The sequence below is a fragment of the Harpia harpyja genome, chromosome 1 (assembly GCF_026419915.1).
Source record: "Harpia harpyja isolate bHarHar1 chromosome 1, bHarHar1 primary haplotype, whole genome shotgun sequence".
Classification (NCBI taxonomy): Eukaryota; Metazoa; Chordata; class Aves; order Accipitriformes; family Accipitridae; genus Harpia; species Harpia harpyja.
This window is the reverse complement of record NC_068940.1, coordinates 32,566,581-32,592,851: the sequence shown is the minus strand read 5'-3', so window position 1 is coordinate 32,592,851 and position 26,271 is coordinate 32,566,581. Positions and strand designations below refer to the sequence as shown.

At 47.0% G+C, this 26,271-nt stretch overlaps 1 protein-coding gene across 1 annotated transcript in view; it reads left to right on the top strand.

Annotated features, from left to right (window-relative positions):
* Positions 1-25,973, top strand: part of SLCO4A1 (solute carrier organic anion transporter family member 4A1) — a 28,044-nt gene extending 2,071 nt beyond the window's left edge. The window contains exons 2-12 of the mRNA XM_052785904.1: positions 10,915-11,895; positions 12,964-13,054; positions 13,872-13,993; positions 14,322-14,433; positions 19,259-19,413; positions 20,112-20,307; positions 20,908-21,073; positions 21,683-21,855; positions 21,999-22,063; positions 22,610-22,758; positions 23,575-25,973. Coding sequence (XP_052641864.1) covers positions 11,070-11,895; positions 12,964-13,054; positions 13,872-13,993; positions 14,322-14,433; positions 19,259-19,413; positions 20,112-20,307; positions 20,908-21,073; positions 21,683-21,855; positions 21,999-22,063; positions 22,610-22,758; positions 23,575-23,724 — 2,205 coding nt within the window. The 5' untranslated portion in view covers positions 10,915-11,069 and the 3' untranslated portion in view covers positions 23,725-25,973. The remainder of the gene's footprint in view (positions 1-10,914; positions 11,896-12,963; positions 13,055-13,871; positions 13,994-14,321; positions 14,434-19,258; positions 19,414-20,111; positions 20,308-20,907; positions 21,074-21,682; positions 21,856-21,998; positions 22,064-22,609; positions 22,759-23,574) is intronic.
* Positions 25,974-26,271: the final 298 nt, after the last annotated feature.

The following is a 26,271-nucleotide window of genomic DNA, read 5'->3' as shown; positions in this document are numbered from 1 at the left end:
CCATTTGGGTTTCTTGTCTTCCTCACCTGGTTCTTTGAGCTGCTGCCTGTAAGTTGATTATTCAGAGCCTGGGACGTTCGCATTTGGCAGAATCCCATTAATGCAACGGTGAACAGTGGAAAAGCTTTGCAAGACTCTGCAACCACTTAGCAGAGCTGACGGCTTGTTGCTGGTGGGTCAGTGAGATGCTGAGTACGATTTCAGGGGAAAGGTTCCCCCTTTGGATTTTATGCTTAATAAACCGAGGTCCCTGTGTTAAAGCAATGTGCGGGAGTTGTTAACTATGCACAGGCTGGTTGGGATGTGGGCTGTTCTGGTCTTGATTTCAGTGGCCACCCCAAAGCATATTGTGCTTCCGTAGTAACTTGAAAAAAACGCGTTATCTTGGCCCAGTGGGGGCTGATCCTTGTGCAGAGAAGCAGAATTTGGGAGCAGTAATAGCCCAGACCACACCACCGGCAGGATCAGGGGCTTTGCCCGCGGGGTCGGTGGCAGCACGGCTCTCCCTGTGCCTGTGCTTTGGCAGGTTCCCTGGCTCTCCCAGCCCTCTCAGTGCAAGGGCTGCTTCTATCCTGGAGTCACTCTCCTTTCCCTTTTCAAAACTGATTTATTGCTAGACTTCCCCGTGATTATGGTTAGTTTTCTTCCGTCTTGGCCTTGAGCGACCTCCCAGTGTATGAGTGGTGATGCTGAACTGGGGGATTTGAGAACAAAGAGTTTCTGCAAACACTTTCTGGGAAAAAAATGCTCTGAGAGAGGTCAAGGACTTCATCTGGTTTATGAATCCTGGACAAAAGCATCCATCCTACTTCGGGAGCTGTGATGAGTGATTGTAGACAAGCACTCGGAGAGGGCCACTAACTTTAATAGATTTTGCATCAGACCTCTCGTTAGTACAGTGGAGAGCATGAGATGAGGCAGTGAAGTGTTTAATATTAACAGAGTAATGTTATTCTAACCTTAAATCTCTCTTTAGGCAGAAGTGCCCCTGAATCTGGGGTACTACTGTGTTGCTGCTGTCAAAAATAATGTCATTCCACTTCTAGACTGTAAATGAGCTTGAGCAATGGGAATATGTTAGCAGTGGGAAATACTCTGTTTATTCTTGTTCGCCTTGTTCAGCAAAGTGCTGAGCCTTTCCAGCAGGTTTTGAAATGCCTGGAGCAGTGAAGACACTAGTCCCATTTCTTCTCTTGTGCTATTCCACCGACATATGTATAGTTACACTAAACCCGAATTTGATTGCTATTGTTAATGGATAAAGTATGTTGCTGTATGGCATCAATAATCTTCAGTCATTTGAATTCTCAGAGCTTGGCTTGGTGGCTTCAAAAAAGAAAATGAAATGCTGACAAGTTTTGTTTAACTGTCGTCCAGTGGTTTGAAGGAGTTAGAGAGTCATTTTCATGTTGAAAAAGCAAGGCCAAACACTTTTTTTTCCCAAAGAATACTTTGACTTTGCAATGTTCTGGCTGAAAAAAATCCAAGAAAAAGTACTTTTTGGCATTTTTATGGCTATGGCTTTATATTTGTGAATTCAAGTGCTTTGGGTATGCTATGAGATAGGAGTTTATTTTTCTAGATGGCATTAGGAGTTAAAAAAATAAGTTTAGATTCTAGAGTTCTGATAAATGATACCAACCCACGACACAGAAATAAGTCTGCAAAACATCTGAAGGACATGAGCTCTTTAGATTTTCTGTTCCCTCATAGTCTCTCCTTGGAAAACTGCACCAATCTTTTTAGCTTACCATACTCCAAAGAAATCGGATTTGAAAGTTTAATTCAAGATTTCCTTTGCTTTAAAAGCCCCGTGGAAAACAGAAGCTCAGCCCTTGTCCTGGACGCAAGTCGGAGCAGCTGCAAGGCTGCTCTACCTTGCCTTAGCTGGAAGGGCTTGCTAACGCCTTCCCTCCGTGACCGATCTGATCCTGCACCGCTTCAGCATAATCAAGGACAGGGCAGATGCCATGGAGCTTTATGTTAGCATAAGAATTCCCCCCAAAAAAGGGATTTCCTCACAGTGCTTTCAGAGCAACTTTACGGTCTTCTTTGTATTGCTGGAGCAGATTCAGTCTCGAGGAGGATTTAGATCCTTCGAACCAGATGTGGCTCTTGGTTACAACAGTATCAGCCTTTTCTGGAGTCCCCCTGTAACCTGATCAACATGATCCCTTTAGTGTTGAGTATTTTCTTCTTATTTGGCAGAAAACTTTGAAAAGAGTATTTTAAGATGCTGAAGAACTGAATTAAAAGGAGTGAAAAGTAGGTATCCAGCCTGTGGTACACTGATTATCTGTCTCCAATATTCTTGTTTTAAAATAATTTAAAATTTAAAATATTGCCTTTTTTCAAGAGGCAATAAAAAGACTTCCTTGCCTACTGCCACAAACCAGCCGATTTTTATTCCCTTGAATTACCTTTTACTTTCTGTGAGTGATGTCGGGAACCCCGCTTGAATGGCTTGTGTGAGCAAACACTGCTCATGGGTAAGCAGCAATGGCAGGATCAGGCCCACCGTTTCTTAGGGAACACTGCTCAAAAATCAGTCCTCAGTGACCTCATTCAAGGTAATAACCAAGAACAAGGTCATCCCGCTGTGGCCGTTTCTCGTAGCACCTTGGTGGGGGCTGTAGGATGCGAGCAGGTCCTAACCAAGGAAAATTTAAAAGTTCCGGAGCCAGAAATGGAAACGCCACTATGCTGCTGCGTGGAAGCAGGGATCCCTTGAAGGCGGTTTTCAGATTTCCAAGTAAATCTGTCTTCCAACAGCTGCTGTCTAACGCTGCGATTCCTTATGTGTGAGAAATGGGAGGGTACAAAGTAGAAGCCATCTCCACATTGCACACGGACAGCAAACCCCTCTGAATTCCAGCAGATGTTTTGGGTTGACAATGGGAACATTATATGCCTGTTTATTCCTTTATCTCAGGAAGAAACACCATTTGGCAGCAATTTGCTCCCTGGCAGTAAGAATGAATTACTGACCTGATTGAGCGTTGTCAGATGAAAGACATGCCAGCCGGGGAGAGGGGCAGCTTGCAAACCGTGTGGTGCTTGCGGAGAGTGTGTGGTCACCTGTGTACGCATCTTTCTCTATACATTAGTACATATATTGACGCGTGTGTCTGTGGGATTGCTGTTTCATACTGAGCTGGGTTTCTTGGAGAAGCCTGTTAATGCAGAATGGTATTGCTCAGCATTTTTCCACCAGCATCTCTCGAAGGAATCAGTGGAGTCTCACCTCTTCCAATCAGCGGGGATTTTTATTTATTGAGATGCAGCCAGCCATAGAAGAAGCAGGCAGCCGAGGACAGCACAGCCAAGGTATACCGGCCCATTTGCAACCTGTTGTGGTTTGTGGCCATCCTTGAGATTCTCAGTGCTTTCCACATCAGACATTTGCTGTAGCTACTGTAGGAACCTGCAGCACAAGGACTCGCCGTTGAAATGGATCTGAGGTTTCTAAGGAAGGTGTCATTTCAGGTTGGCTTCTTCTGCCCATCCTTGGTGGCAGTGGTCAGCAGCCCTGCACACTGCCAGCGTGCTGATCTCGTGTTTTGTCCCATTCCTCTTTGGGTCTGGGTTCCTACCCTTCAACTCGTAGTTGTTGTAGCTGTAGTTTGTGGTTATGGTACTGGTTTGGGATTTTGAGTCAGAGAATGAAGAGAAGTCATCCCTTTGAAAGTGGTCATCGTTTCCTCTCGATTACATAATAGGGATGTGCCCTTTTCAAAAAAATCCCCAAATATACCACAGTGTGTCAAGATCTAGGGTATTGCATGATCAAATGCAAATTAACTGCAAGCTGACATTGTGTTTATTCTAGGTGGATGAAATACGATGAAGTATGGTGCTTTTGTTTAGCTCCTCTTTGGAGGGCAGATGGGGAGTATTTGGTGTCAGGAAACTTAGAGGCTGCATACACCAAGTCAGAGGTCCTACTGCTACATGAGCCTGTGCGCTGATCTTGTCCAAACTCCCTTGTGCCACGTCAGGTTTGTGCTGAAAGGGTTAATTTTGCACCATCTGGCTTTGTGCTAGATCAAATATTGTTTGTGTTGTGGTAGCCAACATGAGGCCAGAATAAGCTCGGGGTGATATGCTTGGCTAATCCAACAGAAATATGATTGTGTGCCTGTTCCTGCTCCAGATCGTATCTGCAGTAATGGGTGATTTAGTCACGCACAAAATAGTGATTGTGGAGATGCGGCTTGAGGGCTGTAGATAACCCGAATGGGATCATCTCCTTGCAGTGGGCAACAGCGAGACAATAGGAATGCCTAACTCAAATTAGGTACTTAACTTTAAACAAGTAATTAAGAGAGAGAAATCCCAGTCTTAATGCAGAACAACTTCCTAGGGAGTCACCTGAGACGTAGAAATTGGGGTTATTTAACTTTGCATTTTGCATGCCATAGTGACTTCCTAGGTGCTAATCTGAGGTTAACCAAAAATGAACAGCTGGAGTCACCCATTTCAAGCAGTGAGTTCATTTAAGTGCTGTCTGGGAGGCTGTGCTGTTCCCGTGCTTGGCAGGAATCTCAAGACTAATACCTAAGAGGATTAGAGAGCATCGCTGAATGTTAAACAAGATCCAGGCTAAGCGGTGTGCACCAGTGAGCTTGTGCTCCAGGGGCTGTTTGGGGAAGCTGTTACTTGCTGATCTGGAAAAAACGTGGGCTTGTGTGGGAAATACTTTTCCCTCAGCTGAATCCTTCCTGTAGTTTCTGTCTCTCTCGTGCTCCCACTTGACGCAGTGTTTCCACCCTCTGCCTGTCTCGTGGACTCGCGTGTTCTTGCGCTCGCTGAGGATGGCGACTGTTGCAGGGGTCGCTGACGATCAGCGAGTTTCTTTTTCTGTGATGCATTGGCTCTTCTAATGTGTTCCCTTCGGCTCTGTGTTGTCCGGTTTGAGAGAGGAACGGGTGAGCATGCAGCCCACCAACATGGGGTTGAGCTGGAGAACTTGTCGTGGAAAGCTCAGGCTAAAGACTGTCGTTGGCTGGTAGAGCAATATGACCTCGTGGTACATGATTTTCCCCAGAAGGTCCACTTACTATGGAGAAGAGGGGTTGGAAGGCCATCTTGTCTCAGGAGAAAGTGAAGTACTAGGTAATTTGGAAGTTGACCTCCAATCCCCTTTGTCCAGCGACAGCACGGAGGCTGTGCCCCATGCCAGACCTTTCCCTTTTCCAGCACTGTGTAACGCCCCAGGATTTCACACAGATTTCTTCCCATGCTGCAGCGGAAATCAGGGATTTAAGATTTGTATTTCATCTCCAATTTTGGATCTATGTGATCCATTTGAAAGGAAAAAGGCATTAAGACTCCGTGAAGGAATGGTTCTTCAACAGCAAGGGTTCATGTGAAACCCACTTCTGACAGCTCCTCGCTCACAGTCCGCAGTAGCACAGGCATGGCAGGTGTTCTGAGGAAAAAAAACAGTTGTGGAAATGTGCAAATTTCTCTAGGTTTTTTGAACAGTTGACAGTAGAAAGGAGGGTAGTGGTCTGAGTTAGGGTGTAAATAGTTCTGGCCCCAAGCATGATTTTGTTTCTCCTTTTGCTTTTACGATCAAACCAAAAATAGATTCCCGATACCCTGCAAGAGGCGTGCAGCTTGGTGTAATACATGAATTGATCATTCAGTGGAAAAAAAAAGCCAGATGAAGGAGACAGCTCAATGAAAAGGCTGTTATCCAGCAGCGATGTAAGAAAAAAGCCTATGGAAAGACTTTGATACTCTAGCAATGACTGTTGCCCTCTGTTTAGGAGGAGGATGCAGTAATTCTGTACAATATTATGGTATGGCTTCCACAAAGTTTCATGGTATGATTTCCTCTGGTTTTCCCTTTTTGTTTTTGCCTTCATACTGATCAAACCAGGGGGATGAAAAAGAGTAGATGTCAGCATTATTCTATTATATTTATGCTGTACTCAGCATCCTTGCACTGCGTAATACAGGATGTTGCATTTTTTGCATTTTTATTGCAAATATTATATCTATTTTATTTTTAGAAGCAGCAAAGAATCGTGTTTCACGTTCTTCATTTGGGTTTTGCTCATTTTGTTTCAATTCTTATATCTTAAAGAGTTTGCCTGAATCTGCGTCTTCTGTATGGAAACAAAGAAGGGATACCTATAGGAACTAACTGGTAATCATTGGGAAAAGCTGACTAACGGCTCATGCAGAAACATTATCCTGAATATTGAACATCCTCAAATGGGTCGTAAGAATCCAAATGATGGAAAACAATGCCATGCTGTGGGCAGGGCTAGATATTGGGAAGATGCTGGTGGTGTGTGTGCGTTGGAGGAGCCAGGGAGACACCCGGCTCCGTGGGCAGTGACGCTGGCTGGAGAGCACAGTACTGCGCCAGCATGAAAACTTTCTCATCGTTGATTGAACTCATGGGTAGGAAAAAGATATTAAAGCAAGAGTGACATTAGGGAGAGGGAGTGAGGTATTACAGCATAAAAGAATCTTTTGTCTGGCTAATCTTTGCTATCACAAAATATAGCGGCCCGGTTAAATGTGCTTTGTGCATTGGCACTGCAAGTTTTTAAAGATGGTCTAAGGCAGCTGCAGCCAATTGTGTTTGCACAGATAAGCTGGAACAAGTAAGTAAGGTCAGAGAATCTGGCTAGATTTATCTTCAAAGCATTTTCAAGCAGCTAATTGAAAATTATCCAAGCCACCTTCCTCATTTCTTGCATATTATTGTATTAATTTGCCAGCGAATGGAAGGTGCTTGGAAAACATACAAAGGATTTGCGAGTGCTAAGCTTTGCTATTTGGAATGTATTTAATTATAAATGTGTCCTTGCTCATGTGATAATTTAAAGCCAGTTTCTACTGCTACCTTCCATTCTTCAGACTCTGGTGGGACTAATATGTAAAAACAAATCTCTGACATGAGGGATGGACCAGGGTATTCCTATCGCCCTCCGCTTCTAGATGCCTCCTCCCCTGCACTTCAGCTGTCCCTGCAGCACTGACGGTGGGCACAGCGTTGGATATATGGTCAGCTGCCTGCTCTTCAGGTGTGTTTCTCATTCCTGAAATGTTTCTGGGTGTGCAGGACGGTGCTGTTCCTGTAGGAATTGCTTACGAAAGGCTCCAGGCTGGTCCCGATGCCGCTCCCGGCGATAGCAGCATCCTCTGTATCACTGAACCAAAGGGTTGCTTTTTAAAAGCCTGCTAAAAAATGCAAGGCTCACACTTCATGTGAGCTGGGTAAAGTTCCTCAGCTGCCAGGAAAACGGTTCAGTGTTGCACATGAACAACCCGATCACTCCATGCTTTCTTTTATCTCCTTTTAACTGAACCAGCGCTCTGAGGGCAAGCCCCATTCACAGGACTGGGACGTGGATTTATTTCGCTTCTGGGAGGCTTCCCCGTTCCTAAACCAGTGAGTGGATTATGCTTGATCCATATGGTGTTTATCAGCCATGACAGAAGTAATACTGATAATCCTCTGGAGCCGAACTATCTGAGAAAAATTCAGTGTGTGTTACCAAGAGAAATTAAATGTACAAACCCGGATGAATTTGTCCCTTTCTGGAGTAACGTGAGCTTGGTACTTGGATGTGGACTTTCCCAAAGTCAAAGTATCTGTTTAGCAAGGTCAGGCTCACTCGCACGTCGGGGAGAATAACTGAGACCGCCTGGCGCAGCCACTGAGCATTGCCTGGGGCTGCTTCTCCCTGGTTTACAGTACATTTTCTGATCATTTTTTAATCCCCCATTCCTCTTCCTTAGCAAATATCTCCATGTATGCCATAGAATTGAAAAAATGATTAAGTCTGCTCATAAACCGTAAACTGTGCTCAGCTATGGAAAGCAGAAGTTATGAATAGATGTTATTTGCCACAATAATACCCTATAAAAGTCAAAAAACATAGAGTGAAAGGGAAGATTAACTATTATTGGGCATGCTTCAGCAAATGGGATTATTTTGCATGTCAGTTATGAGTTAATTTGTAACATTAATCTAATCGCAGTCCTCGGCAGAGACACAAAATGTTTTTAATTGGTCCTGTGACTTTTTCAATGATCACCTGATGAAAAGCTTGTAAGTTTTACTATTGATTTAATGCTAAATATTAGCAGAGGAAGTCTTTACAGATTTCATCACGAAATACAAATCATATGCTTTCATTGCCTTGCTAGTTTTGTTGTGTTGACTTGGTAATGTGGGCAGTCTGGAACCAGCTGTACAGCTGAAAAAAAATGAGTTAAAATCTTGCAGCAAAATGAGTAAATCTATAGCTGCAAGATAATAGCATTGGGACTGATTCAAAGTAAGCAAGAAATCACCAGCTGCGTCATTAAAAACAGAGATGAATGGGAAGCAATAAATGGATGGCTGAGATGAATAAGAATGATTAGGAAGTGCGTGAAGTTGGTTGGGATTTTTTTCCCCTCAAGATTATATTTTGTCCTCTAAAGTGGCATATGGCTCCTATGAAAGCTAATATTCCCAGTGAATATGTCACTGCCAGTTTATAAATACTTTAAGAGATAAAAAGCAGCTTGGTGGACAGCACCGAGCAGGAACGGGCTTCCCGCCTGCAGCACCTGGGTACAAGTCGTTAGCCCAGGTCCCTCAGGAGATGGCCAGGACGTGGGCTTTGGGGGCAGAGAGGGCTTCTGGGGCGGGGGAAACATCTGCTGCTTGGAAGAAAGACTGGTTGGTTCCCTGGAAATGTTTCGCCCTGTGTTTACTGTTAATTAGAACTAAGGGTAACCAGAGTTGAAGGGGAGGGTGATGTGGTCACCTGGGGCTGGTGGCCCAGACTCCTGCTACTTCAAGGAAAAGGAAACTTTAATGAAAGGCTGTAATCTCTTTCCTGACTCACGAAATATCAAAATGTCAATATATATTCATGAAGTGTCAAAGGAGATATGCCAGTGCTGGTAAAGAGGCAGTAGGAGTGTTTCGTCCAGGATGAAGGTGTGCCAGTTTGGGACCGCTTGGCATCAGCCGACTAACAGAGGTGGGCTTTTTCTATGTACTGAAACCAGTGATAGCAAAATCAATCCCTAGCCAAACAACCTGCTTTACAAGTGCAGTCAAATGTAACATCAGACTTGTGTTTGAGATGGGAAGCGTGCAGCTGAAGTCAGCCGGCTGCTGTGCAGGAGGCATGTTTGATTTACACTGGGGTAACACGAGCGGTTCCGCCCCTTAGAGCCTGATGCAGAACCCAATAATCATTTCTGGCTTTAATAAAGTTAGAGTGCTAAAGCACTCTTATTTATTGTTTCCAATATTGCATCCAAAGATGAGAAAACAGATTTAGAGCTGTAAAAGTCATAAGAACATTGGAGGGACGAAAAGGTGAAAAAATATAGCCTTGCATCCAAGGCATTATCTTTTTGTGCCAACACATTACAACAGTCTGTCTCTGCAGCAAAAATTTCAATGCCTGCAGTTAGTTGTTTGCACGTACACGTTCCACATCAAAGTTATCCTGCACTGCACTCGGCCAGCTAAAGTAGAAGTTACCCGGAGGGGTCTAGCGTGGACCTGAAAAGCAGTGCCCTTCTGGCTGCCAAGCTCACCCTGCCCCTGCGCTATCATCAAATTCCTCCTAAAATCTGGACCCTGAAATATTCTGTGCACTCTGCTCCCCGGACAGGGTAATTAAGATGGAATTATTTGCCAATGAAAGGCAAATCTCGTTTGTTTAAGTTACCTTAAGGACCAGACCTGTTGTAGCACTACTGACCTGGGTGTTTAAAATTTGGTTGCCTACGTGGTCTATCCTCTACCCTTCTGGGGTGGGAGCAGGACCTTGATGCTGCTCCAAGCATCACACTCTGCCGAGTCCTCCTGCCCCAGTGCCTGCAAGAACTGCCGGTACAGGCAACCACATCGGTGCTTGTGCACGCCGTGATCTACCAAGCAAATGTCAGTAAGTTTTTCCAGCAACACACAGATGAGTGTTAATTCCTTCATCAAAGGCTGTGATATTCCCAGGTTACCATGATCTGAACGTGGTTCATTTTATTGGGGAAACAAATGCCCTTTTTCCCCGTTCCCTGCTGATGAGGCTGATTGCCATCTCAAGAGGAACGTTTTTATAGGAACCTCTCGAACAGATATTGGCAAAAAATATTGGGAAATACTGGATGCTTTGAAGATTCTCTCTATGAATAAAACTGTTCTTGCCTAGCATTTGTCGAGCACTTAAGGCCAGTATTCAAGGGAAAACCTTATTGTTTTCATCATTTACAGTTCAGCCAAGGCATTTAAGAAAAAATACTCTTGGTCGCTGGCATGATCAGGTGCTGCGATGCACAGGAACCGGTTGAAAGAAGGCAGTCTGCATCGGTAATCAGGTTAGAGTCAGCTGCCTCTGCCCTCCAGCTCTCTCTGAAATGGCATGTAGTCTAATTAGTTATAGAAAGGATTTTACTGAATAGTTGTAAACAGATCTGAGGGCTTGGAATAAAATCAGTCTGACTGTGGAAACTTTTCAGGATAATTATAAACTGTTATTGGCAGAGTGTGAAAGAGAGACCAAAGGACTTTTAACAGTGGGAAACTTGTAGCTGCGCACACCGTTCTCTGCAGGGGGAAGGAGAGGGACAGAGGTTGTGAGGGTCCGGTGTCTAAGCAGGGTCTTTTTGAGAGGAGGGATAAGGGGCTTCAGCCGGTGGGAAGACTGCCTTTAGACGTGCTTTTTTTTTAATGCTCTTGAATGTTTTGCTCTTCTCTGTAATGTTAATGGTGCCCCGATACCTGAGGTACCAACAAACCCCATGGTGGAGGGCACACATCCAGCTGAACTGCACAGTGAAACGCTAATACTTATTTAAAAAAAAAAAAAAAAAAGGAACAATATTTGAGGGTTTTGAGCATGGTTTTATATAAAGGCATGTGTAAAAATTCTCTCTTCACAGATCAGAATGGTCTTGGCTCAGACCTTCGCCATCTCCCTACTGATGTAAGCGCCAAAAAATTGCACCTCCCGGACAGGCAGGTCCTTGCCGCCCTGCGAAGCCACCCCAGCCACCAGGCTCACCTCGACCTGCCGCTTGATCCCGCGTTCCCATTCATGGCAATGCCCCAGAATTCGACCGGAGAAAATGGCTTTTGTTTCGCTCAGACGCTCGACTTCTCTCGCCCCTCTCCTCCTCCCGGCGAGGCCGGCCGGACCTTCGATGCCCCGAGCGGGCGAGAGGCGTGCGGGACCCCGCTGAGCAACGGCACGGCATCCTCCGGCGCGCCCAGCCCCTCCGACTCGTGCGCCGAGCCCCTCTGCTCTGCCACCCCCGGAGAGGAGGAGACCCAATTTGGCAAAGGGATTAAATACGTGTCGGCCGACGGGGAGGAACTGGCGTGCGGCTGGGGGGGGTTCACCCCCGGGTGCTTACAGCTCTTTAACACGTCCAAGGGCGTCTTGTTCTTCCTCTGCGTGGCCTCCTTCTTGCAAGGCATGACGGTGAATGGCTTCATCAACACGGTCATCACCTCCATCGAGCGACGCTTCGACCTCCGCAGCTACCAGAGCGGGCTGATCGCCAGCTCCTACGACATCGCGGCGTGCGTCTGCTTGACCTTCGTCAGCTATTTTGGGGGGAACGGCCACAAACCGCGATGGCTGGGTTGGGGCGTGCTGGTCATGGGCTTGGGTTCCCTGCTCTTTGCCTTGCCCCACTTCACCACGGGACGGTACGAGACGCATTCGGCAGCCGAGGTGGGCGTCTGCGGGGGGAACCAGAGCCTGCCCTGCGCCCAGGTTGCCTCCAGCCTCTCCGGCTACAGATTCATCTTCATGCTGGGGCAGTTCCTGCACGGGATGGGAGCCACGCCGCTCTACACGCTCGGTGTCACCTATTTAGATGAAAACGTCAAGACTAACTACTCCCCTGTGTACATTGGTGAGTAGAGCTGGAGGGGCAGCCCGGACCCACGAGTGGGGCAATGGGAGGGAGAACCGGTCCATCAACCTTGGCACCGAACGGGCCACATTGAGCAGTTTCACAAGAGGTGCTCCCGGTCTTTTGTTCCCGATAACAGGCGAGGTGGTAATCAGAGAGAAGTGGCAGCTGTTGGGGCGGTTTTGATAATTTATGGGCAGGAACTGTAAGTGCAGCTGGGTATTTTTGCTCCTGCAACGCATGCCCTGCAGATCAGGAGGTGCCTCCTGCTGCCGGCACGGGGCCAGCGGGGGAGAGCTTCCAGCGTGCCCCGGTGCGTGTGTGGCATTAGCATCTCTGGCAAACAACCATGGGGCCATACACTGTCCGTGCAAGGGGACATCACCCCTTTAGTGCCATAGGACAGCAGAGACGGTCGCTGGGCTGCTCAGATACCGCTGGTGCAAAGCAGAGCCAAGAGAAGAGGCTCAGCTCGCTCTGCTCTCGATGGCTGATCACTCGACAATTGCCAAATACTTCCAGTCCCATTTGGTGAAACTGCTAAAAGGGACGACCTTTGAGCCATTTCAAAATGTAGCAGTCTGCCCGTACTGTTGTATCAGAAGGCTGTGCAGGGAGACAAGGAGATCACAAGTTGATCATCAGTAAGTTGGTGGTCTTTCCACGGCAGCAAACCAAAATAAGTGCCGCTGGTGCCGCATTTAGCGTAGACATTGGGTATTGTCAGTGGGGAGACAACACCACTGCTCATCACACCGCTGGGAGCTGGGATGTGGCAGCTACATCCCTGCTAAATATGGTTTTCCACTGAACCAATTTTGCCTGCCCCATGCTATAAAAATTCCCAGGTTGGATGCAAAAGTTGCCCTGGGACATAAGATGAAAACGGATTAAAACTGGCTTTGTTTCTCAGTGGCTTAGGGAGAGGGGTGCGAGGTGGCAGGAGGCTGAGCATCCCGGATCCCGGAGGGAATTGGGCTGCTGCGGTGGGGCAGGGGACGCTGAGCACCCCAGCATCCCTGGCTGGAATGCTGCTATTTGTCTAACACGGCTTGTTTTCCCTTTCAGCTGTTTTCTACACTGCTGCAATCCTTGGGCCTGCAGCGGGTTATCTGGTAGGAGGAATGTTTCTAAATATTTATACTGAAATTGGCAGAGAGTAAGTCGCTAAAAAATAATCTTGTTCCTTTTCCTTTATGCTATATGTTTCCTTTGGGGTAAAAAAAATAATAATAATCTGGAGAAATGACCTAGTGGCTGCGTGGAAACGTGCCCATGGTGTTCAGCGGTGTTTCTGTGGGGGGGCCAAAGCTGGAGGGGTGGCTTGCATTAGTGCTGTCGCTGGAAGAAAATTGCTGACAAACCTGTCAGCTTAAATCCTTCCTCACGCTGCACTGCCTGCGCTAATGAGGCTACGAGCAGCAGGTGAATTTTTTGAATGAGTTCCCTGATGAGGCAGTGCTACCAGCAGTGCTGCTCGTCCTCCTGGTCATCCAGCCAGGATGCTTACTCCCTCCTTGCTTCCTAGTATTTGTAACTCATTCTTATCTCCTTACAGGCTCTTTGGCAGATGAGTAGGTTAAAAAGGGGGAACGGGTTTCTAGGGGATGGAATGGATTATTTCCACCCGTTTTCTTGTAAAGGGTGGCTCCGGGGTGGAACAAGGATCGTAGCAACCCCCAAAGTGCAAATGAAATGGGGAGAAGTGAATATGCAAGCCAGAGAAGGAGAGAATTAAATGGTAGTTTCCAGGGCTTGTTAAGCATCGTGCTCTCCGGTAAGGCAGGCAGCACTGCGGTGTGGCAAGAGGGATGGTGGACGTGGCATCCCCAGCAGATTGCCACGGGAGAGGCCAGAGCTCGGTTTCCTTCGCTGACGTCCCCCCCATGTCCCCCCGAGAGGCACGCCGAGCCATCCCGCTCCGTTTCAAACCGCCGCCTCTCTCCCTTGTGTCCTTTCGGCTTCGTTTCTTACAGGATCGACATCACGCCGGAGAACACGCTGTGGGTGGGGGCATGGTGGATCGGCTTCCTCGGGGCCGGAGCAGCCTCCCTCCTCATCTCCATCCCCATCCTGGGGTACCCCCAGCGCCTCCCAGGTACGTGGACCCCCCCCCCCCCCAGCTCGAGGGAATTGGGGCTGGGACTGCACAGTACTCAACGCTCGCCTTGGGGCTTGCATCCTTATGCACGCGTGTAGTTGGGGACACCGGGGCAGAGGAAGAGCTTCCAGTGTTTAAATTGTAATTCCTACATGGATTTCACCCCTGCGGCTTTCCAGCTGCCTGTTTCCCTGCTCCTCCCTTGCAGGGGTTGGCGGAGGGAGGATGTCACGTTGCATTTTCCCCCCTGCAAATCCACCGCTTCGGTAGCATCCGCATCCCATGTCTCACATGCTCCTTGTTCCCGTTCGCCTCTCGTTTTCAGGATCCCAGCGGTATATCGTTATGAGGGTGTCAGAGGCTCATCAGCTAAAGGATGGAAGCCACAAAAAAGCGTCGGATCCGGACTTTGGGAAAACAGTTAAAGATCTGCCTCGGTGAGAAAACCACCCCACGCCTGAGGTTCAGGGAGCCCCAGAAGCAAGAACAACGGGCCCAAACTGAGCTTGCTTTCTCTGATGCTAGCTAAAAGGTTTTGCCCACCTCCAAACGTAGCAATGACGCGTTCTCGCGGAGGAAATTGCAAAGCGCCGAGTCCTGTCAGTGGCTGGGGGGTCTCGGCAGATGGGCTGAACTAGAAATTGTGCTGAGGATCGCGTGGGAGAGCAGGGGACAAGCAGCTGGTCCTGTCTGTGGTTTTCAGAAGCTCACGTCCGCGTGTGAAGATCCACCTGCAGTCATATGCAACGCGCCAAGTTTCACCGAGAGTGGCTTGGTGCCAACCTTTAGGTGATGGGAGATGCACAGGCATTGCCATCTCATTCCCTCTGCCTAGCGGCATTATTTCTTCCCATCTGCTGGTGTCTGGCCTCACCTGGCCCAACTGGGTGTCATCCGATGTCTCTTCCTCTCCATCCCCTCAGGGCTTTTCTTCCTTTCCTCTGTTTTTGCTTGTGTTAGGTCCCTGTTTTTTCCTTTTGACGAGAAAAGAGAGGAAACAAAACCCCTGACTCTTACAGCTCCATTCCGAATCCAGGGAACAAGATATCCTGTACTGTAGCTTTCAGTTCCCTTTCTCTTTTATTCTTAGTTTCCTGTTTTTTTTTTCCTTTTGCCTTTGCATCTTCCAGCCACCTTTTATGTGTTACTACTTCTTATGTCTCCCGCAAAGCAGCGACAGAGCAGCGCGCTGAATCACAGGGCTGCTGCTTGGGTCTGTGGTGCGGGCAAGCACGCTTGCACCAAAGGAGGTTTGGTAGGAAATGTTTTAAAGGGATCCTGGGTGGGAACAAGCGAGTGGCCAAAATAAAATGTGGTCTTTTAACCTGGAAACATTTGCTATGGATCTTTGAGATCTTTTAGGATTTTTTTTTTTTTTTTTGAGCTGTATTTAAATGGAGGGCAGGGGGAGAGGTGCTGCTTTATTTACAGCTTGGCTTTAGCTGGTGTGCAAGCTCTCGATGTTGCAGAGATATCTGGGTATCAATTCCTTTCGGAGCTTGCAGTCACTAAGCGGGTTTTTCTTTTTTGTGTTTCTCCCAGGACCGTTCTTAGGGAGGAGTTTGCATCAGTGTGTGACAGCTGCCCCATGCAAAGGCAAACATTCAAGGTTGCCAAACGCCGTGCCGCTGCTAGCAATTACTTCTGAACTTTAGTTGTGGTATTTGCCTTTGTGCTGGCAGAGGAGGATCGAAGCAGGTGCTCAGTACGGGAGTTTTCAGCAGCAGTCGATCTGTGTTGTGTCAACGCAACTACTCGCATAGGTCTGAAGTTCTTGGAGACTTCATAGGAAGTTTACCAGGGGTTAAGGCAGTTTTATGAAGAATATTACATTGAACAGATTTCAATACTGTTATTAAATGGCATTCTTGACTGGGTGCCATTTTCCGAGGTCATGGCTTACTCTCTGCACGGAAATTAAATTCAAAACCTGCATTTAAATAATGATAAGGTTATGACTAAAACCAACACAAACAGGGTAGCAGAGAGGGATGAAATTCAGTGGCTGATGCTTTTCTTGCTTATCTGGAACAAAGCTCCCACTGTTTCTCGGTGAAGGCTGTCTGACAGCAGGTATGGAGGCAGTCCTCCTCCGGGAGCATCTTCTTTCACCCCTCGTTGCTGAAGAACAAATAGCCAAAGGTGGGCAACTCATATCAAACAATTCAGATCAGTCCAGACCTTAGTGTGGTTTTTGTTTGAAAACAAAAACCCGACTGACTTTTGTGTTCCCTGCTTTTGATTAATAAAAGGGAAGTGCCTTAAAGGCTTGCTATTCTGGAAACTTGCATTAAAGAGGAGATCACATCTGTACGTGCAGCTCTTGGGGACACATGGACCAGGCTGGAGAGCGAGGCCAAAGGACACTGTTGCTTTTGTTTTAGTAAGGGATCGGGTGCTACGCATTTTCTCACAGTATGGACAGTAAGAGTCTCACAAAGATAAGCAGAAATACTGATGAAATAAAATACTATTCCATGCCATCAGGTCCTTTCTAAGCGTTAATGAATTGCTGTATTCACAGTGCTGCCTAAGAGCAGGAGCTTACAGGAATGCAGCCCATGCAGCTTAATCCTCTGCCCTGAAGAGACTTCTGTTGTAATTCTTGGGTTGAAAAGGCCTGATAAAATAGCATTTTCCTTTCTCTGGTTCCATATGATTGCTCTCATGAAATAACCCCTGCTGGCAGCATAGAGGGATTCAAACAGAAGACACGCAGAGCTGTGCCAGGAGAGGAGGCTTTGTCCTAGCGAGCTATGGGATGGAGTTTGTGAGGATCACTTAGTGGTCTGTCAAGGCCTGATCTTCAACACGAGAAGCTACTGTCTATATTTCACTCGTCCCTCTTGGATTAGTTGGCAGGGGGATGCTTTGGTTTGTTTCGTGGCTTTACTGCAGCTTCCATGCATTGTAAAGGGAGGTTGCTTTACATTCCTGCAGGACATACGTGCTGCCCTCCGTCCCCTTGGTGGTCGTGACAGTCGGTGTCGTTTTGTGCTGGAAAAGTCCCCATTGACATGCTCTAAGATTGCATAAATATCTCTCTATCGTTAATGGCTCATTAGCTTGTGGCTGGACTCTGTTACAGTCTGGGGTGTCCTGGGCATGCAAGTGTTCCTCAGAGGAGCAGGTTCTGATTGTACAGGTGGTCCAGACTGCTCAGCAGGACCATTACATAGGGAAAGAGTACTTACATGTGCCCATATCAGTAAAGACTTACAGGATCAGGCTTTTATAGATGGTGGGATTCTTCTCTTGGCAGTGCTGAGCATCCTGAAATCCCCTTGGCTGCAAGAACTGAGGACAGTCGAGACTATTCAAGAGTTAGGTGGTTTCTGGGTGTGTTTAAAATCCTACTGATAGTAATGAAAAGGTCTGCGTTGAATTTGGTAAGGTTTTATATGCCATAGCTCCTCACAACTACATCTTCTGTCTACAGACAGATTAAGTTATGTGAGTAAATCCTTACTCTTAGCACTGAAAGGAGTTCCCCTGCATTTTCCTATCTGCAAGTCTAGCCTGTAACCTTTGGCCAACAGACACGAAGTCACATTACTGCCAGGGGACAACTTCTCTCTTTTCTCTTGAATTGTAAAAAGGTGAAGGCGTTGTACCACTTCTACATCAGCAACGAGGTCCACAAGAAGTGTTTTCTGCTGAGAGATTAGGCTTTGTGCTTCCAAATAAAGCACAATTGAAAAGATCATTCCTGGAAAATAGTTTAGTAAATTAAACTAATCCCAACAACTAGACAATGGTTGGTATAAAGCCCCCTGTAATCAACGTGTAGGAATGTGTGGTATTTCTGTCTTTCAGCTTCTTCATTCTTCTGGTATAATGAAATTCTCCACTTTATGTGGATAAAGTTGCATAAATCTGATGCTGAGCCTCAGCATGTCTCTCACTCGATTGTACTACAGTAGGATTTCTCTGATTTCACATTTCCTCCAACGCAGTAGGTGGTAAGTGACTGTGCCTTTCAATTCAGCGAGCATCCCGCAGTGTCCCTGTTGCTGCCATCACTGTGGAATGACGGAGTTGTGCCTGTCTCGGAAAAGAGATGGTCTGTGGTACTGGTCCGGGCTAGGCTTGGGGAAAGTCATGCGGCAGAATTTCAAGTGTGTTACAAAACGCTCCCTGCAAAGCAGTGTCAACCCTCTTAGTCCAATATCCGAGATAGCGAGAGATAATTGAGACCATCCCATGTGCCCGAGGGTGTTTCTGTGTCTCCAAGATGGAATCATTGCTGGATCATCTTTCTGCATATAAATGACACGTGGCAATTTTTCAGGCCTATCTATGGCTCTCTACTAAATCCCAGTGGGTTGAAAAGAAAATGTATTTGCTCAACTTATACATTAAGCTTAAAGTAAAACTGTGCTTAGATTGTGGGAGAAAGATTGCTTTCTGTTTCCCAGTGGGAAATAAGGTGTCTCGGAGGTGCTTCCTCCGTACAGAAAGGCTTGCTTGGTATTTCCCCCGAGCTGCAAAACGTCCATGGTTATCAGAGATTGTTATTCTCATGAGGACGTGGGTGCCCATGAGTAGCATGTGCGTACGGGAGGATGTAACACAACTTTGTTCCCTGCTTTTGGTTGTTTGAGTCGGGAGTAACTGCCATCAGGGACTAATAAAACCTTGAAATGATTGACCATTGAAATGATCTCCATTTTGAATATGCAGATGAGATAAATAGACCCAGCTGGTGCCCTCATGAGGTCCACAGAGAAGAGTCCCAGATTATTCCCTCCTGCTTTAGGTGTTTGGCTGATGTTCCTCAGATTTCCTTGGTGGTTGGCTGTAGCCAACGGGGCTATAAAAGATGGCCAGGGTAAGCACATCTGTTACATGCCTGAAGATAGTCAGGACAACACCCAGTAGGAACAAGAGCCAGAGCAAGTTGGTGCATGAGAGACTTTATATATAAAAGCAGATTTTAAGGACAAACTGTCGATCCTCACCTGCAATGGAGACTTATCTCCCCCAGAGCACCAGTATCTACTCTGTGCAGGTACATAGGGAGAAGCGAGGGTGTCCTCAGCATCCTTCCTTGGCTGGTAGGACTCGATAAGTGTGAGTGGAGAAACTCGCTGCTCTTTCAAACTCCAATTAGTTCCCTTTTGGTTTTTTCTTTCGAAGAGATGCAGCATGGTGGGATGCTGCCTCATCTTACATGTGGTCTTTCTGACTTGAAGATAGGGGACTGACCTAAAATCAAAATGTGCCACAGTGATTCAATTCCAGTATATTTGTCCTTCCCAGGTCAGTACTGCTGCTTCTGAAGAACCCCACCTTCATCTTCCTCTGCTTAGCAGGAGCGACCGAAGCCACCCTTATTGCTGGGATGTCCACGTTTGGGCCCAAGTTCTTGGAGTCTCAGTTTAGTTTAAGTGCCTCTGAAGCTGCTACCTTTTTTGGTAAGAAAACCAGGTTTTTGCAATGTTTTCCCATTTTGCTTACAAATATAAGAGCACTGTAGCTCATTTAGAATGGAGACAAACGCTCTTTGCAGTTCATTTACAGAGCAGTTATCGTCTTCAGCTATTAGATAGGATCGTTTCCCGTCAGCACATCTGTACCAAGTGCATTTTCAGAGCTGTATCTACTGACATCAGGAGGAAATGTGTCACTTCTGTAGCCATCTGTTACCCTCTAGAGGAAGGCAAAATAACTGTAGTCTGTTCCTTCTAGTGCATTACCAGAAAACATTAATTAAATGTTTCCTCTAACGAGGACTGTCTGAATTGGGGGACTTATTTTGTCAGCATCCTGAAACTGGGAAGATCCTCACTTAGCTGCCGTATCGTAGACTGAGGAAGTGATGTCCAACAAGCATCAATGCTCACGATGTGCTCCTCAAAGGGTCTGTTTTAAGATCTCTGGCCAGGAAAAGCTGCCTTACCAAGCTCTTGTCACATTACCTGAGCTGTTACGGAGGACCACCTACTGTAGCAAAGTCCACTGAACTCCCACCAAGAAGCCACACAGCAACCAAGGGGTTATTCTCATGCAGACACACTGCAGTTAATGTATTCAGACATGAAAACTCCTGCCTGACATTTCTAAACTTGCTTGTGGGTGTTTTTTTTTTGTTTTTTTTTTTTTTTTTTTTCAGGTTATCTGGTTGTGCCAGCCGGAGGGGGAGGCACGTTCCTGGGAGGATTCCTTGTGAATAAATTTAAACTCCGCTGTTCAGGAATCATCAAGTTGTGTTTACTTTGCACAGTGTCAAGTCTGCTGGCTATATTCATTTTTTTTATTCACTGCCCTAACATGCCAATGGCAGGAGTAACCCAGATGTACGATGGAAGGTAATGACAATTATCCCATCTGTCTTGTGCTGCGTGGCCCTGGTCAGAATAGAAGGATAACTCCAAATACATGGGGCTGGTGGTAGTTGTGTGTGAATGTGTTGGTGATGCAAGATGATGTCCTGTCAGTCTTGCAGGCAGATACTGAGGGTGAGACCCAGAATATAGATGTCCTAATTTTTGCATCTCGTTGGAGTTTATGGAAGAGGCTTCCTCTTTAGTGAGGGAGGGGAGATCAGCAGTGCCAGAGTGTGAGATACTCTGCTCTTCAGTTGCCTTCACAGGGCATCACATGTCTAGCCAGTGGGATAAACTGGCCTAAAAGGGGGAATCTCCTCTCCAAATGGAGGTGTCTCCCTGTGAGTGGGTCACTTAAACTCCCTTGGTAGCTGTGGGAAAGAGGCAACTCCAGGGCACGATTGATTCCTGTTCATGGTTAAAATTGGGCGAGATGAAACCCTTCCCGAGCCTGGCTTTATGCTACTTGGGGATCCACCGTGTTTCCTACTGTCCCACCTTCTCCTTCTCTTGCTCTCCCCATTTCCTCCTGGAAAATACTGTTCAGTGTCTCCCCACTGACTGCTCCCATGTTTCCCTTAGTGCTTTGCCTGGTGGCCACCTAAACCTGACAGCAGCCTGCAACGCCGAGTGTGGCTGTCTACAGGAGACCTACAGCCCTGTCTGCGGGAGTGATGGCATTATGTATTACTCTCCCTGCCACGCTGGGTGCAAAAAAGTGTCTGAAAACCTCAGGAACGGCAAGAAGGTATGTTTGAGAGCGCTGTGTGTTAACGAGGTGGTGCCACATCTTTGGAGTGATTTGGCTGGCTCTGCAAAAGCGTCGACAGGTTTGAACTTTGCTGCAAATCAGCGTAAAAGCCCAATGCAGGATGGATGCTCTCGGGCACCACCTGGGATGAAGGCAGAAGGTACCCTGAGGCTGCCCTGCTTTGCTTCTCTCAATGTGTCCAACCATTTTTGCCTCACTCCGAGTCAAACTCACTGTAGTAAATCACCCAGGCAGGCAGGGAGCTCGGTAGGCACCTAATTCCTGTCCCAATCCTTAGTTTGGGTCTTCAGTGAACATGATGCATCTCCTCATCCTTCCAGCGTGTTGGTCATAGAGACAGACAAAGGCTTAAGAAGGGTAATGATGACATTCAGCGTTCAAGGGCTGCCTGGCAAAGTTAATGTCTTTTATTTAATAACCTGTTTTGAAACAGAGGTGTGCCAAGAACGCAGCTTGCTTTCTGCTTCACTCTGCTCTGGGAGGGAAACCGGCTGGTTTCTGCCCTCCCTGAATGTCTTTCTTTTTAGAGGTTTGTCTATCACCGTGCTCTCCTTGGCAAAGCTCCCACCAGCCTTTCTTTCCCAGGTCTATCACAAGTGTAGCTGCGTTGAGAAAACCTTCCTGCCCAGCCCCGGCAACGCAGAGGCAGGGAAATGCACCTCCTCTTGTGCAAAAAGGCCCCTGCTCCTCCTCTTCATGTTTGTGGTGATCCTCTTCACCTTCCTGAGCAGCATTCCTGCCCTGACTGCCACTCTGCGGTAAGCACGGGATCTCCTCATCCTCCGCCAGCGCTGCAAGAAGCCCTGATATCCACCTCTCCGCTTTATTCTGCTGGCTCAAGCCGTGGGGAGGTGCCGTGCAGCCTGGCAGCGTTTTTAAACAGTCCCCTTTTGTTCCCCAGGTGTGTCTCCGACAGGCAAAGGTCATTCGCACTCGGGATCCAGTGGATTGTAGTACGAACGCTAGGTATGGAACAGAGTGAATTTGGGCATCGGTGTGGTCCGTTGGCTTTGTGGAGCGTGTGCCAAGCTGTTGCCTAAGAATAAAACCCGTTGGGTTAGAAAAGAAGGAAGGGGGTAGGACACACACTGTTGAAAGGAGGATGTTTTCTTTTCTTTGCTGTCATTCAGAAAAACCTAATTCCCTTTGCGTAGGGTTTGCAAACTGAATGAAGGATTCTGTAACGTATCACAGATGGAGTCGAAGAGCAACGTTTGGGCAACGTGTCCTTATTTTAAGAAAAAAGGAGCAGAGGCATTGAAGCTCCTGTGTTTGCCTCTTGACTCTTGTGCAACGTGTAGGTCAGGATGATCAAAAGACCTGCTTGGACTCTCAGATCTTGAAATTCAGTGTATTTTGGGTATCTTGTGGCTCTGGGCACGGATGTTGCAGGATGAGTTTGCTTAATCACGGTAGCAGCAGAGCCTGATGCTTTTCTACAAGCACCTTGCATCTTGCAAGGCTGGTGCATATGTGCTGCCCAAACTGAAGGTCCACTCTCTCTTCCCGCAGGAGGCATCCCTGGCCCCATCGCCTTTGGGTCCATGATTGATAAATCCTGCCTGCTCTGGCAGGACCAGTGTGGCGAGCAAGGTTCTTGCTACGTTTACCAGAACTCAGCCATGAGCCGATACACCCTCATCGCTGGACTGGTCTACAAGGTGATGCTGCCTGTTAACTTCACTCTGATAAAGCGAACAGGTCTTTAGCAGACAGCTTTTTGCTCTGGGAGAGAATTTTACAAAATTGGGTTGTCCTGATCTGCTTCTCAGCCCAGCCCAAATTAGACCTTCACACAAGAAATGTTCTCAGGGAAGGCAAAAGCTCCATTTGCTTCTTGCCAGGTAATGGAGCTCCAGGCACCATCATTCTCTTAAATTCCCATTACTTTCTAGGCTTACAGCTTCTGTTGCACCATTTGAAATATCTCCTTTTCTCCCAACAGTTACCGAAGTGATTTTTTTTCTAGAAATGGAGTAAAATATATAACTGCGGTGTGTTAGTGAGAGTGAGGGATGGCATTGTAGACAGGCTGTAAATAACCATTCCCTGATCACTGCTAGAAAATAAGAGAGCTTAGCTCTATATTTCTTATTTATTAGCTGAAAACCATCATTTTAACTGCTCCCAAACAAACACTTGCCCTAGATAGCAGTGTTTAGCAGTTGCTGTGATGAAGAGGCTTTCAAAAACCTTCCAGCAAATGGCTCAGGCGGTGTCGGTCCGCACAGTGCTGTGCTCCAAGTGTCCGGGGGGGGCTGAACAGCTTTCCAAATTCTCACTGTCCCATTGCTATGGGGCTGGCTAAATTCAGATTTTTGCCCTCTCTGACTCCATGCCGCTGGCCTGCTGCCCAGGCTGGCCTTCAGCATCATCTCTTCCCCAAAGCTTAGTCAACAAATCTCAGCCCAAATGAGGGCTAGGTGCCTGGTTTTGCAGGGGGAGCAGAGAGTAATGGAATGTCTTCGTGGCTGCAGGTGCTTGGGACAACCTTCTTTGTAGTCGCCTGTCTACTCTACAAACCCCCACCACCAGAGTCGGCTCCGGGCAGCTCGGATGCATCTGAAAATGGCAACTGTGACCTCCAGGAACACAAACCTTCGCTGCCGGCTGAAGAGGATATATAGTGCTGTATGCGTGCAAGTGACTTTCTCAGTCGCAAAAATATGATGAGAAGATGTTATGCAGTCCCTAGGGGTTTTTAAATTAATAGTAGTATCACTTTTTTTAGTTCAAGATAAATAATTTAATTAACCACTGGTGTGCTTGCTATTTTCCTAACAGCAGAAGCACATTTAAAATTGTGCGCTGATGCCACATGCAGTTATTTAATTTTATTTAAAGAAAGGGCTACCATAGCTTTATTCTCTGTCTGTGACAAGCAAGGACCGCATTCTCCACTCGTGGAAATAAGCACCAGTAACTCCAATGGAGCATGTGGGGTTTAAACCACCAGAGGATCTGGGCCCTAATATCTCAGTTGTAAATCCAACTGTAGCAAAACTTCTGTTGAGACTTCCTAAGCCTGAAAAGAGCCCTGCTATCCTGCAGTCTGCATTACAGAGAGGATGACTGGCCCGTAAACTACTGTATGCAAAGCAGATGGCCCCAACAGTGTCCTCTTCCTTCCTGTGACACACAGCATCACTCCTTTTATTCAGGAGCAGGTTATCTAATTATGCAAATTCATATTACTGTGCAATGGGAGATAAGTTTGAGAGGAGATTTGTCTAGCAAATTCATCAGTACACTACAGGCAGCCATCCCCGAGAGCTGCCGAGCACTGTACGTTCACTGCCTCATTTCATTGCAGAGTTTACACCGTGGTGACACTTCATTTTTTTTTTTTTCTTGCATTGTTTAAAGCTGATGCCTTTTGTAATGTATTTTGCAAAACTTGAACTTAACTTCTTGCTGTTTGTTGGGTGCGGGAAGACGTGAGATACAGATCTATGCAATGCTTCTCTTTGGTTACTCTGTAAAGACATTGAGTTTGGGTAGATGAGAAAAGTCAGAATGAATTTAATTTGTCTCTTAAGCTTAAGGGATAGCTTGCCCTAATGACAGACTGCCTTGTGGAAAGGGGATGCTGACTTGTAACTGGCCTGCTTGCAAGTAGAGAGGGCAGCATTCCCAAAATGACCTTTGAATGTGCACTTGCAATATTGACCAGGGGAGGAAAAAGTGGAATTTGGGTGGGCGTGTGTTTGGTTTCCCTCTTAACCCAGATCAGGCGAGGTTAGTGCTTAGTCTGCCTGTATTTGCACAGTCACACGATCCAGGTACAGCTCTGGGGGAGGGCTGTGGCCGGCCCCTGGAGTCCTACACTGTATAAACCACGCTCACGGGCATGGGACCCGCGTTACCAAGCTGCAACGCTGGCGCTTCTTTTGTGCCAGCTGCTACTTAGAATTACTTCCTAGATGTTTTTGTATATTTTGTGTATGCTTTCATAAATGGGCACGGGCTGGGCCTTTGTTTCCTTCATTAGCAAAGACTCTCAGAGCAGATGTGAAGCCGTTCCTGTTGCAGACAGGGATGGCAGCGCTGGGAGCGTTCTCGATCTTCAGGTCGATGGCGGTCAAGAAAGCAGCTTCTTCCATTCACAGATCCCCTTCCACCAAAGCCAGGTAGTGACCTTCCCGCTTCCAAAGCCCTGCTTTCCCAGCCTCTGTCAAGCACTGGGAGAGACTTGAGTATCTCCAGTAACTGCTGGAAAAACTAGAAGTGCTAAGGGTTGAGACGGAGCGTGGATTTTGGCTGCTAAAACGTGGGCAGCTGGTGCAGCTTTGATAGGGCACAGCATGCAGGAGAGCCCTGTTTCTGCAGGGAGGCAGGATTAGACCCACTGATGCAGGAGTTAACCCCAACACCACCCAAACACCAAAGGCTTCTTCACAACCTCCACCTGGGTTTGGAGCCACCTGCAAACAGGAGCCTGTCTCCAGGCCTTGCCCAGCGATTGCCCTTCCCAGCTTACAGACACTTTGGGTACAAGCAGGGATCTTAGATGGAGAAAATGCATGAATGTATTTTGGGAACATATTTTGTGTATGATGTATTTATGAAAGGTAGAAGTTTTTCTTAATATATATATGGATATTGCAATGCAATTCTAGTGTTTATAAAATGAGCTTTATCCGAGTGTGTTGTTTCCAGAGCGAAAGAAAAGCTCGTGGGATTCTGGGCATTTATTATGTTGCTGTGGGACTGGTAAGTCGTGGATTAAGTAAGCAGCAACAAGGCATTCCTGTTCCATAAATAGGTTATGTAGGTGTACAGGTAACTTAAAATGTTTGACAGTATGTTTCCCGGTCTCATATGAAGTATTATATTGCTATAAAAGCATAGAAATATAATCAGTATTTCACAGGTACTTGTGTGCGTGTTTTTCATCAGTCATCACCCTTTCCCAGCTGCTGTTCTTGGCAGGTGTGGGCTGGATCCGTGCTGCCTGGGAAGCCTGTGCCACAGAACCTCCAGCTAATGGGGTCAGGGCCACCCCAAGGGGTCCAGGCTTCACTGCAGGTCATTGTGGTGCCTCCAAGGAGGAGAGTTTGGGTTTAGCTTTGTGCTTAAACTGTAGTGGTAGGAAAGCCCCTCGTGGATACGGGGGCTGCAGGCAGCATTGTCTGGTGGGACAGCAGGTGACACTGAGACCCTGTGGGTGGGTG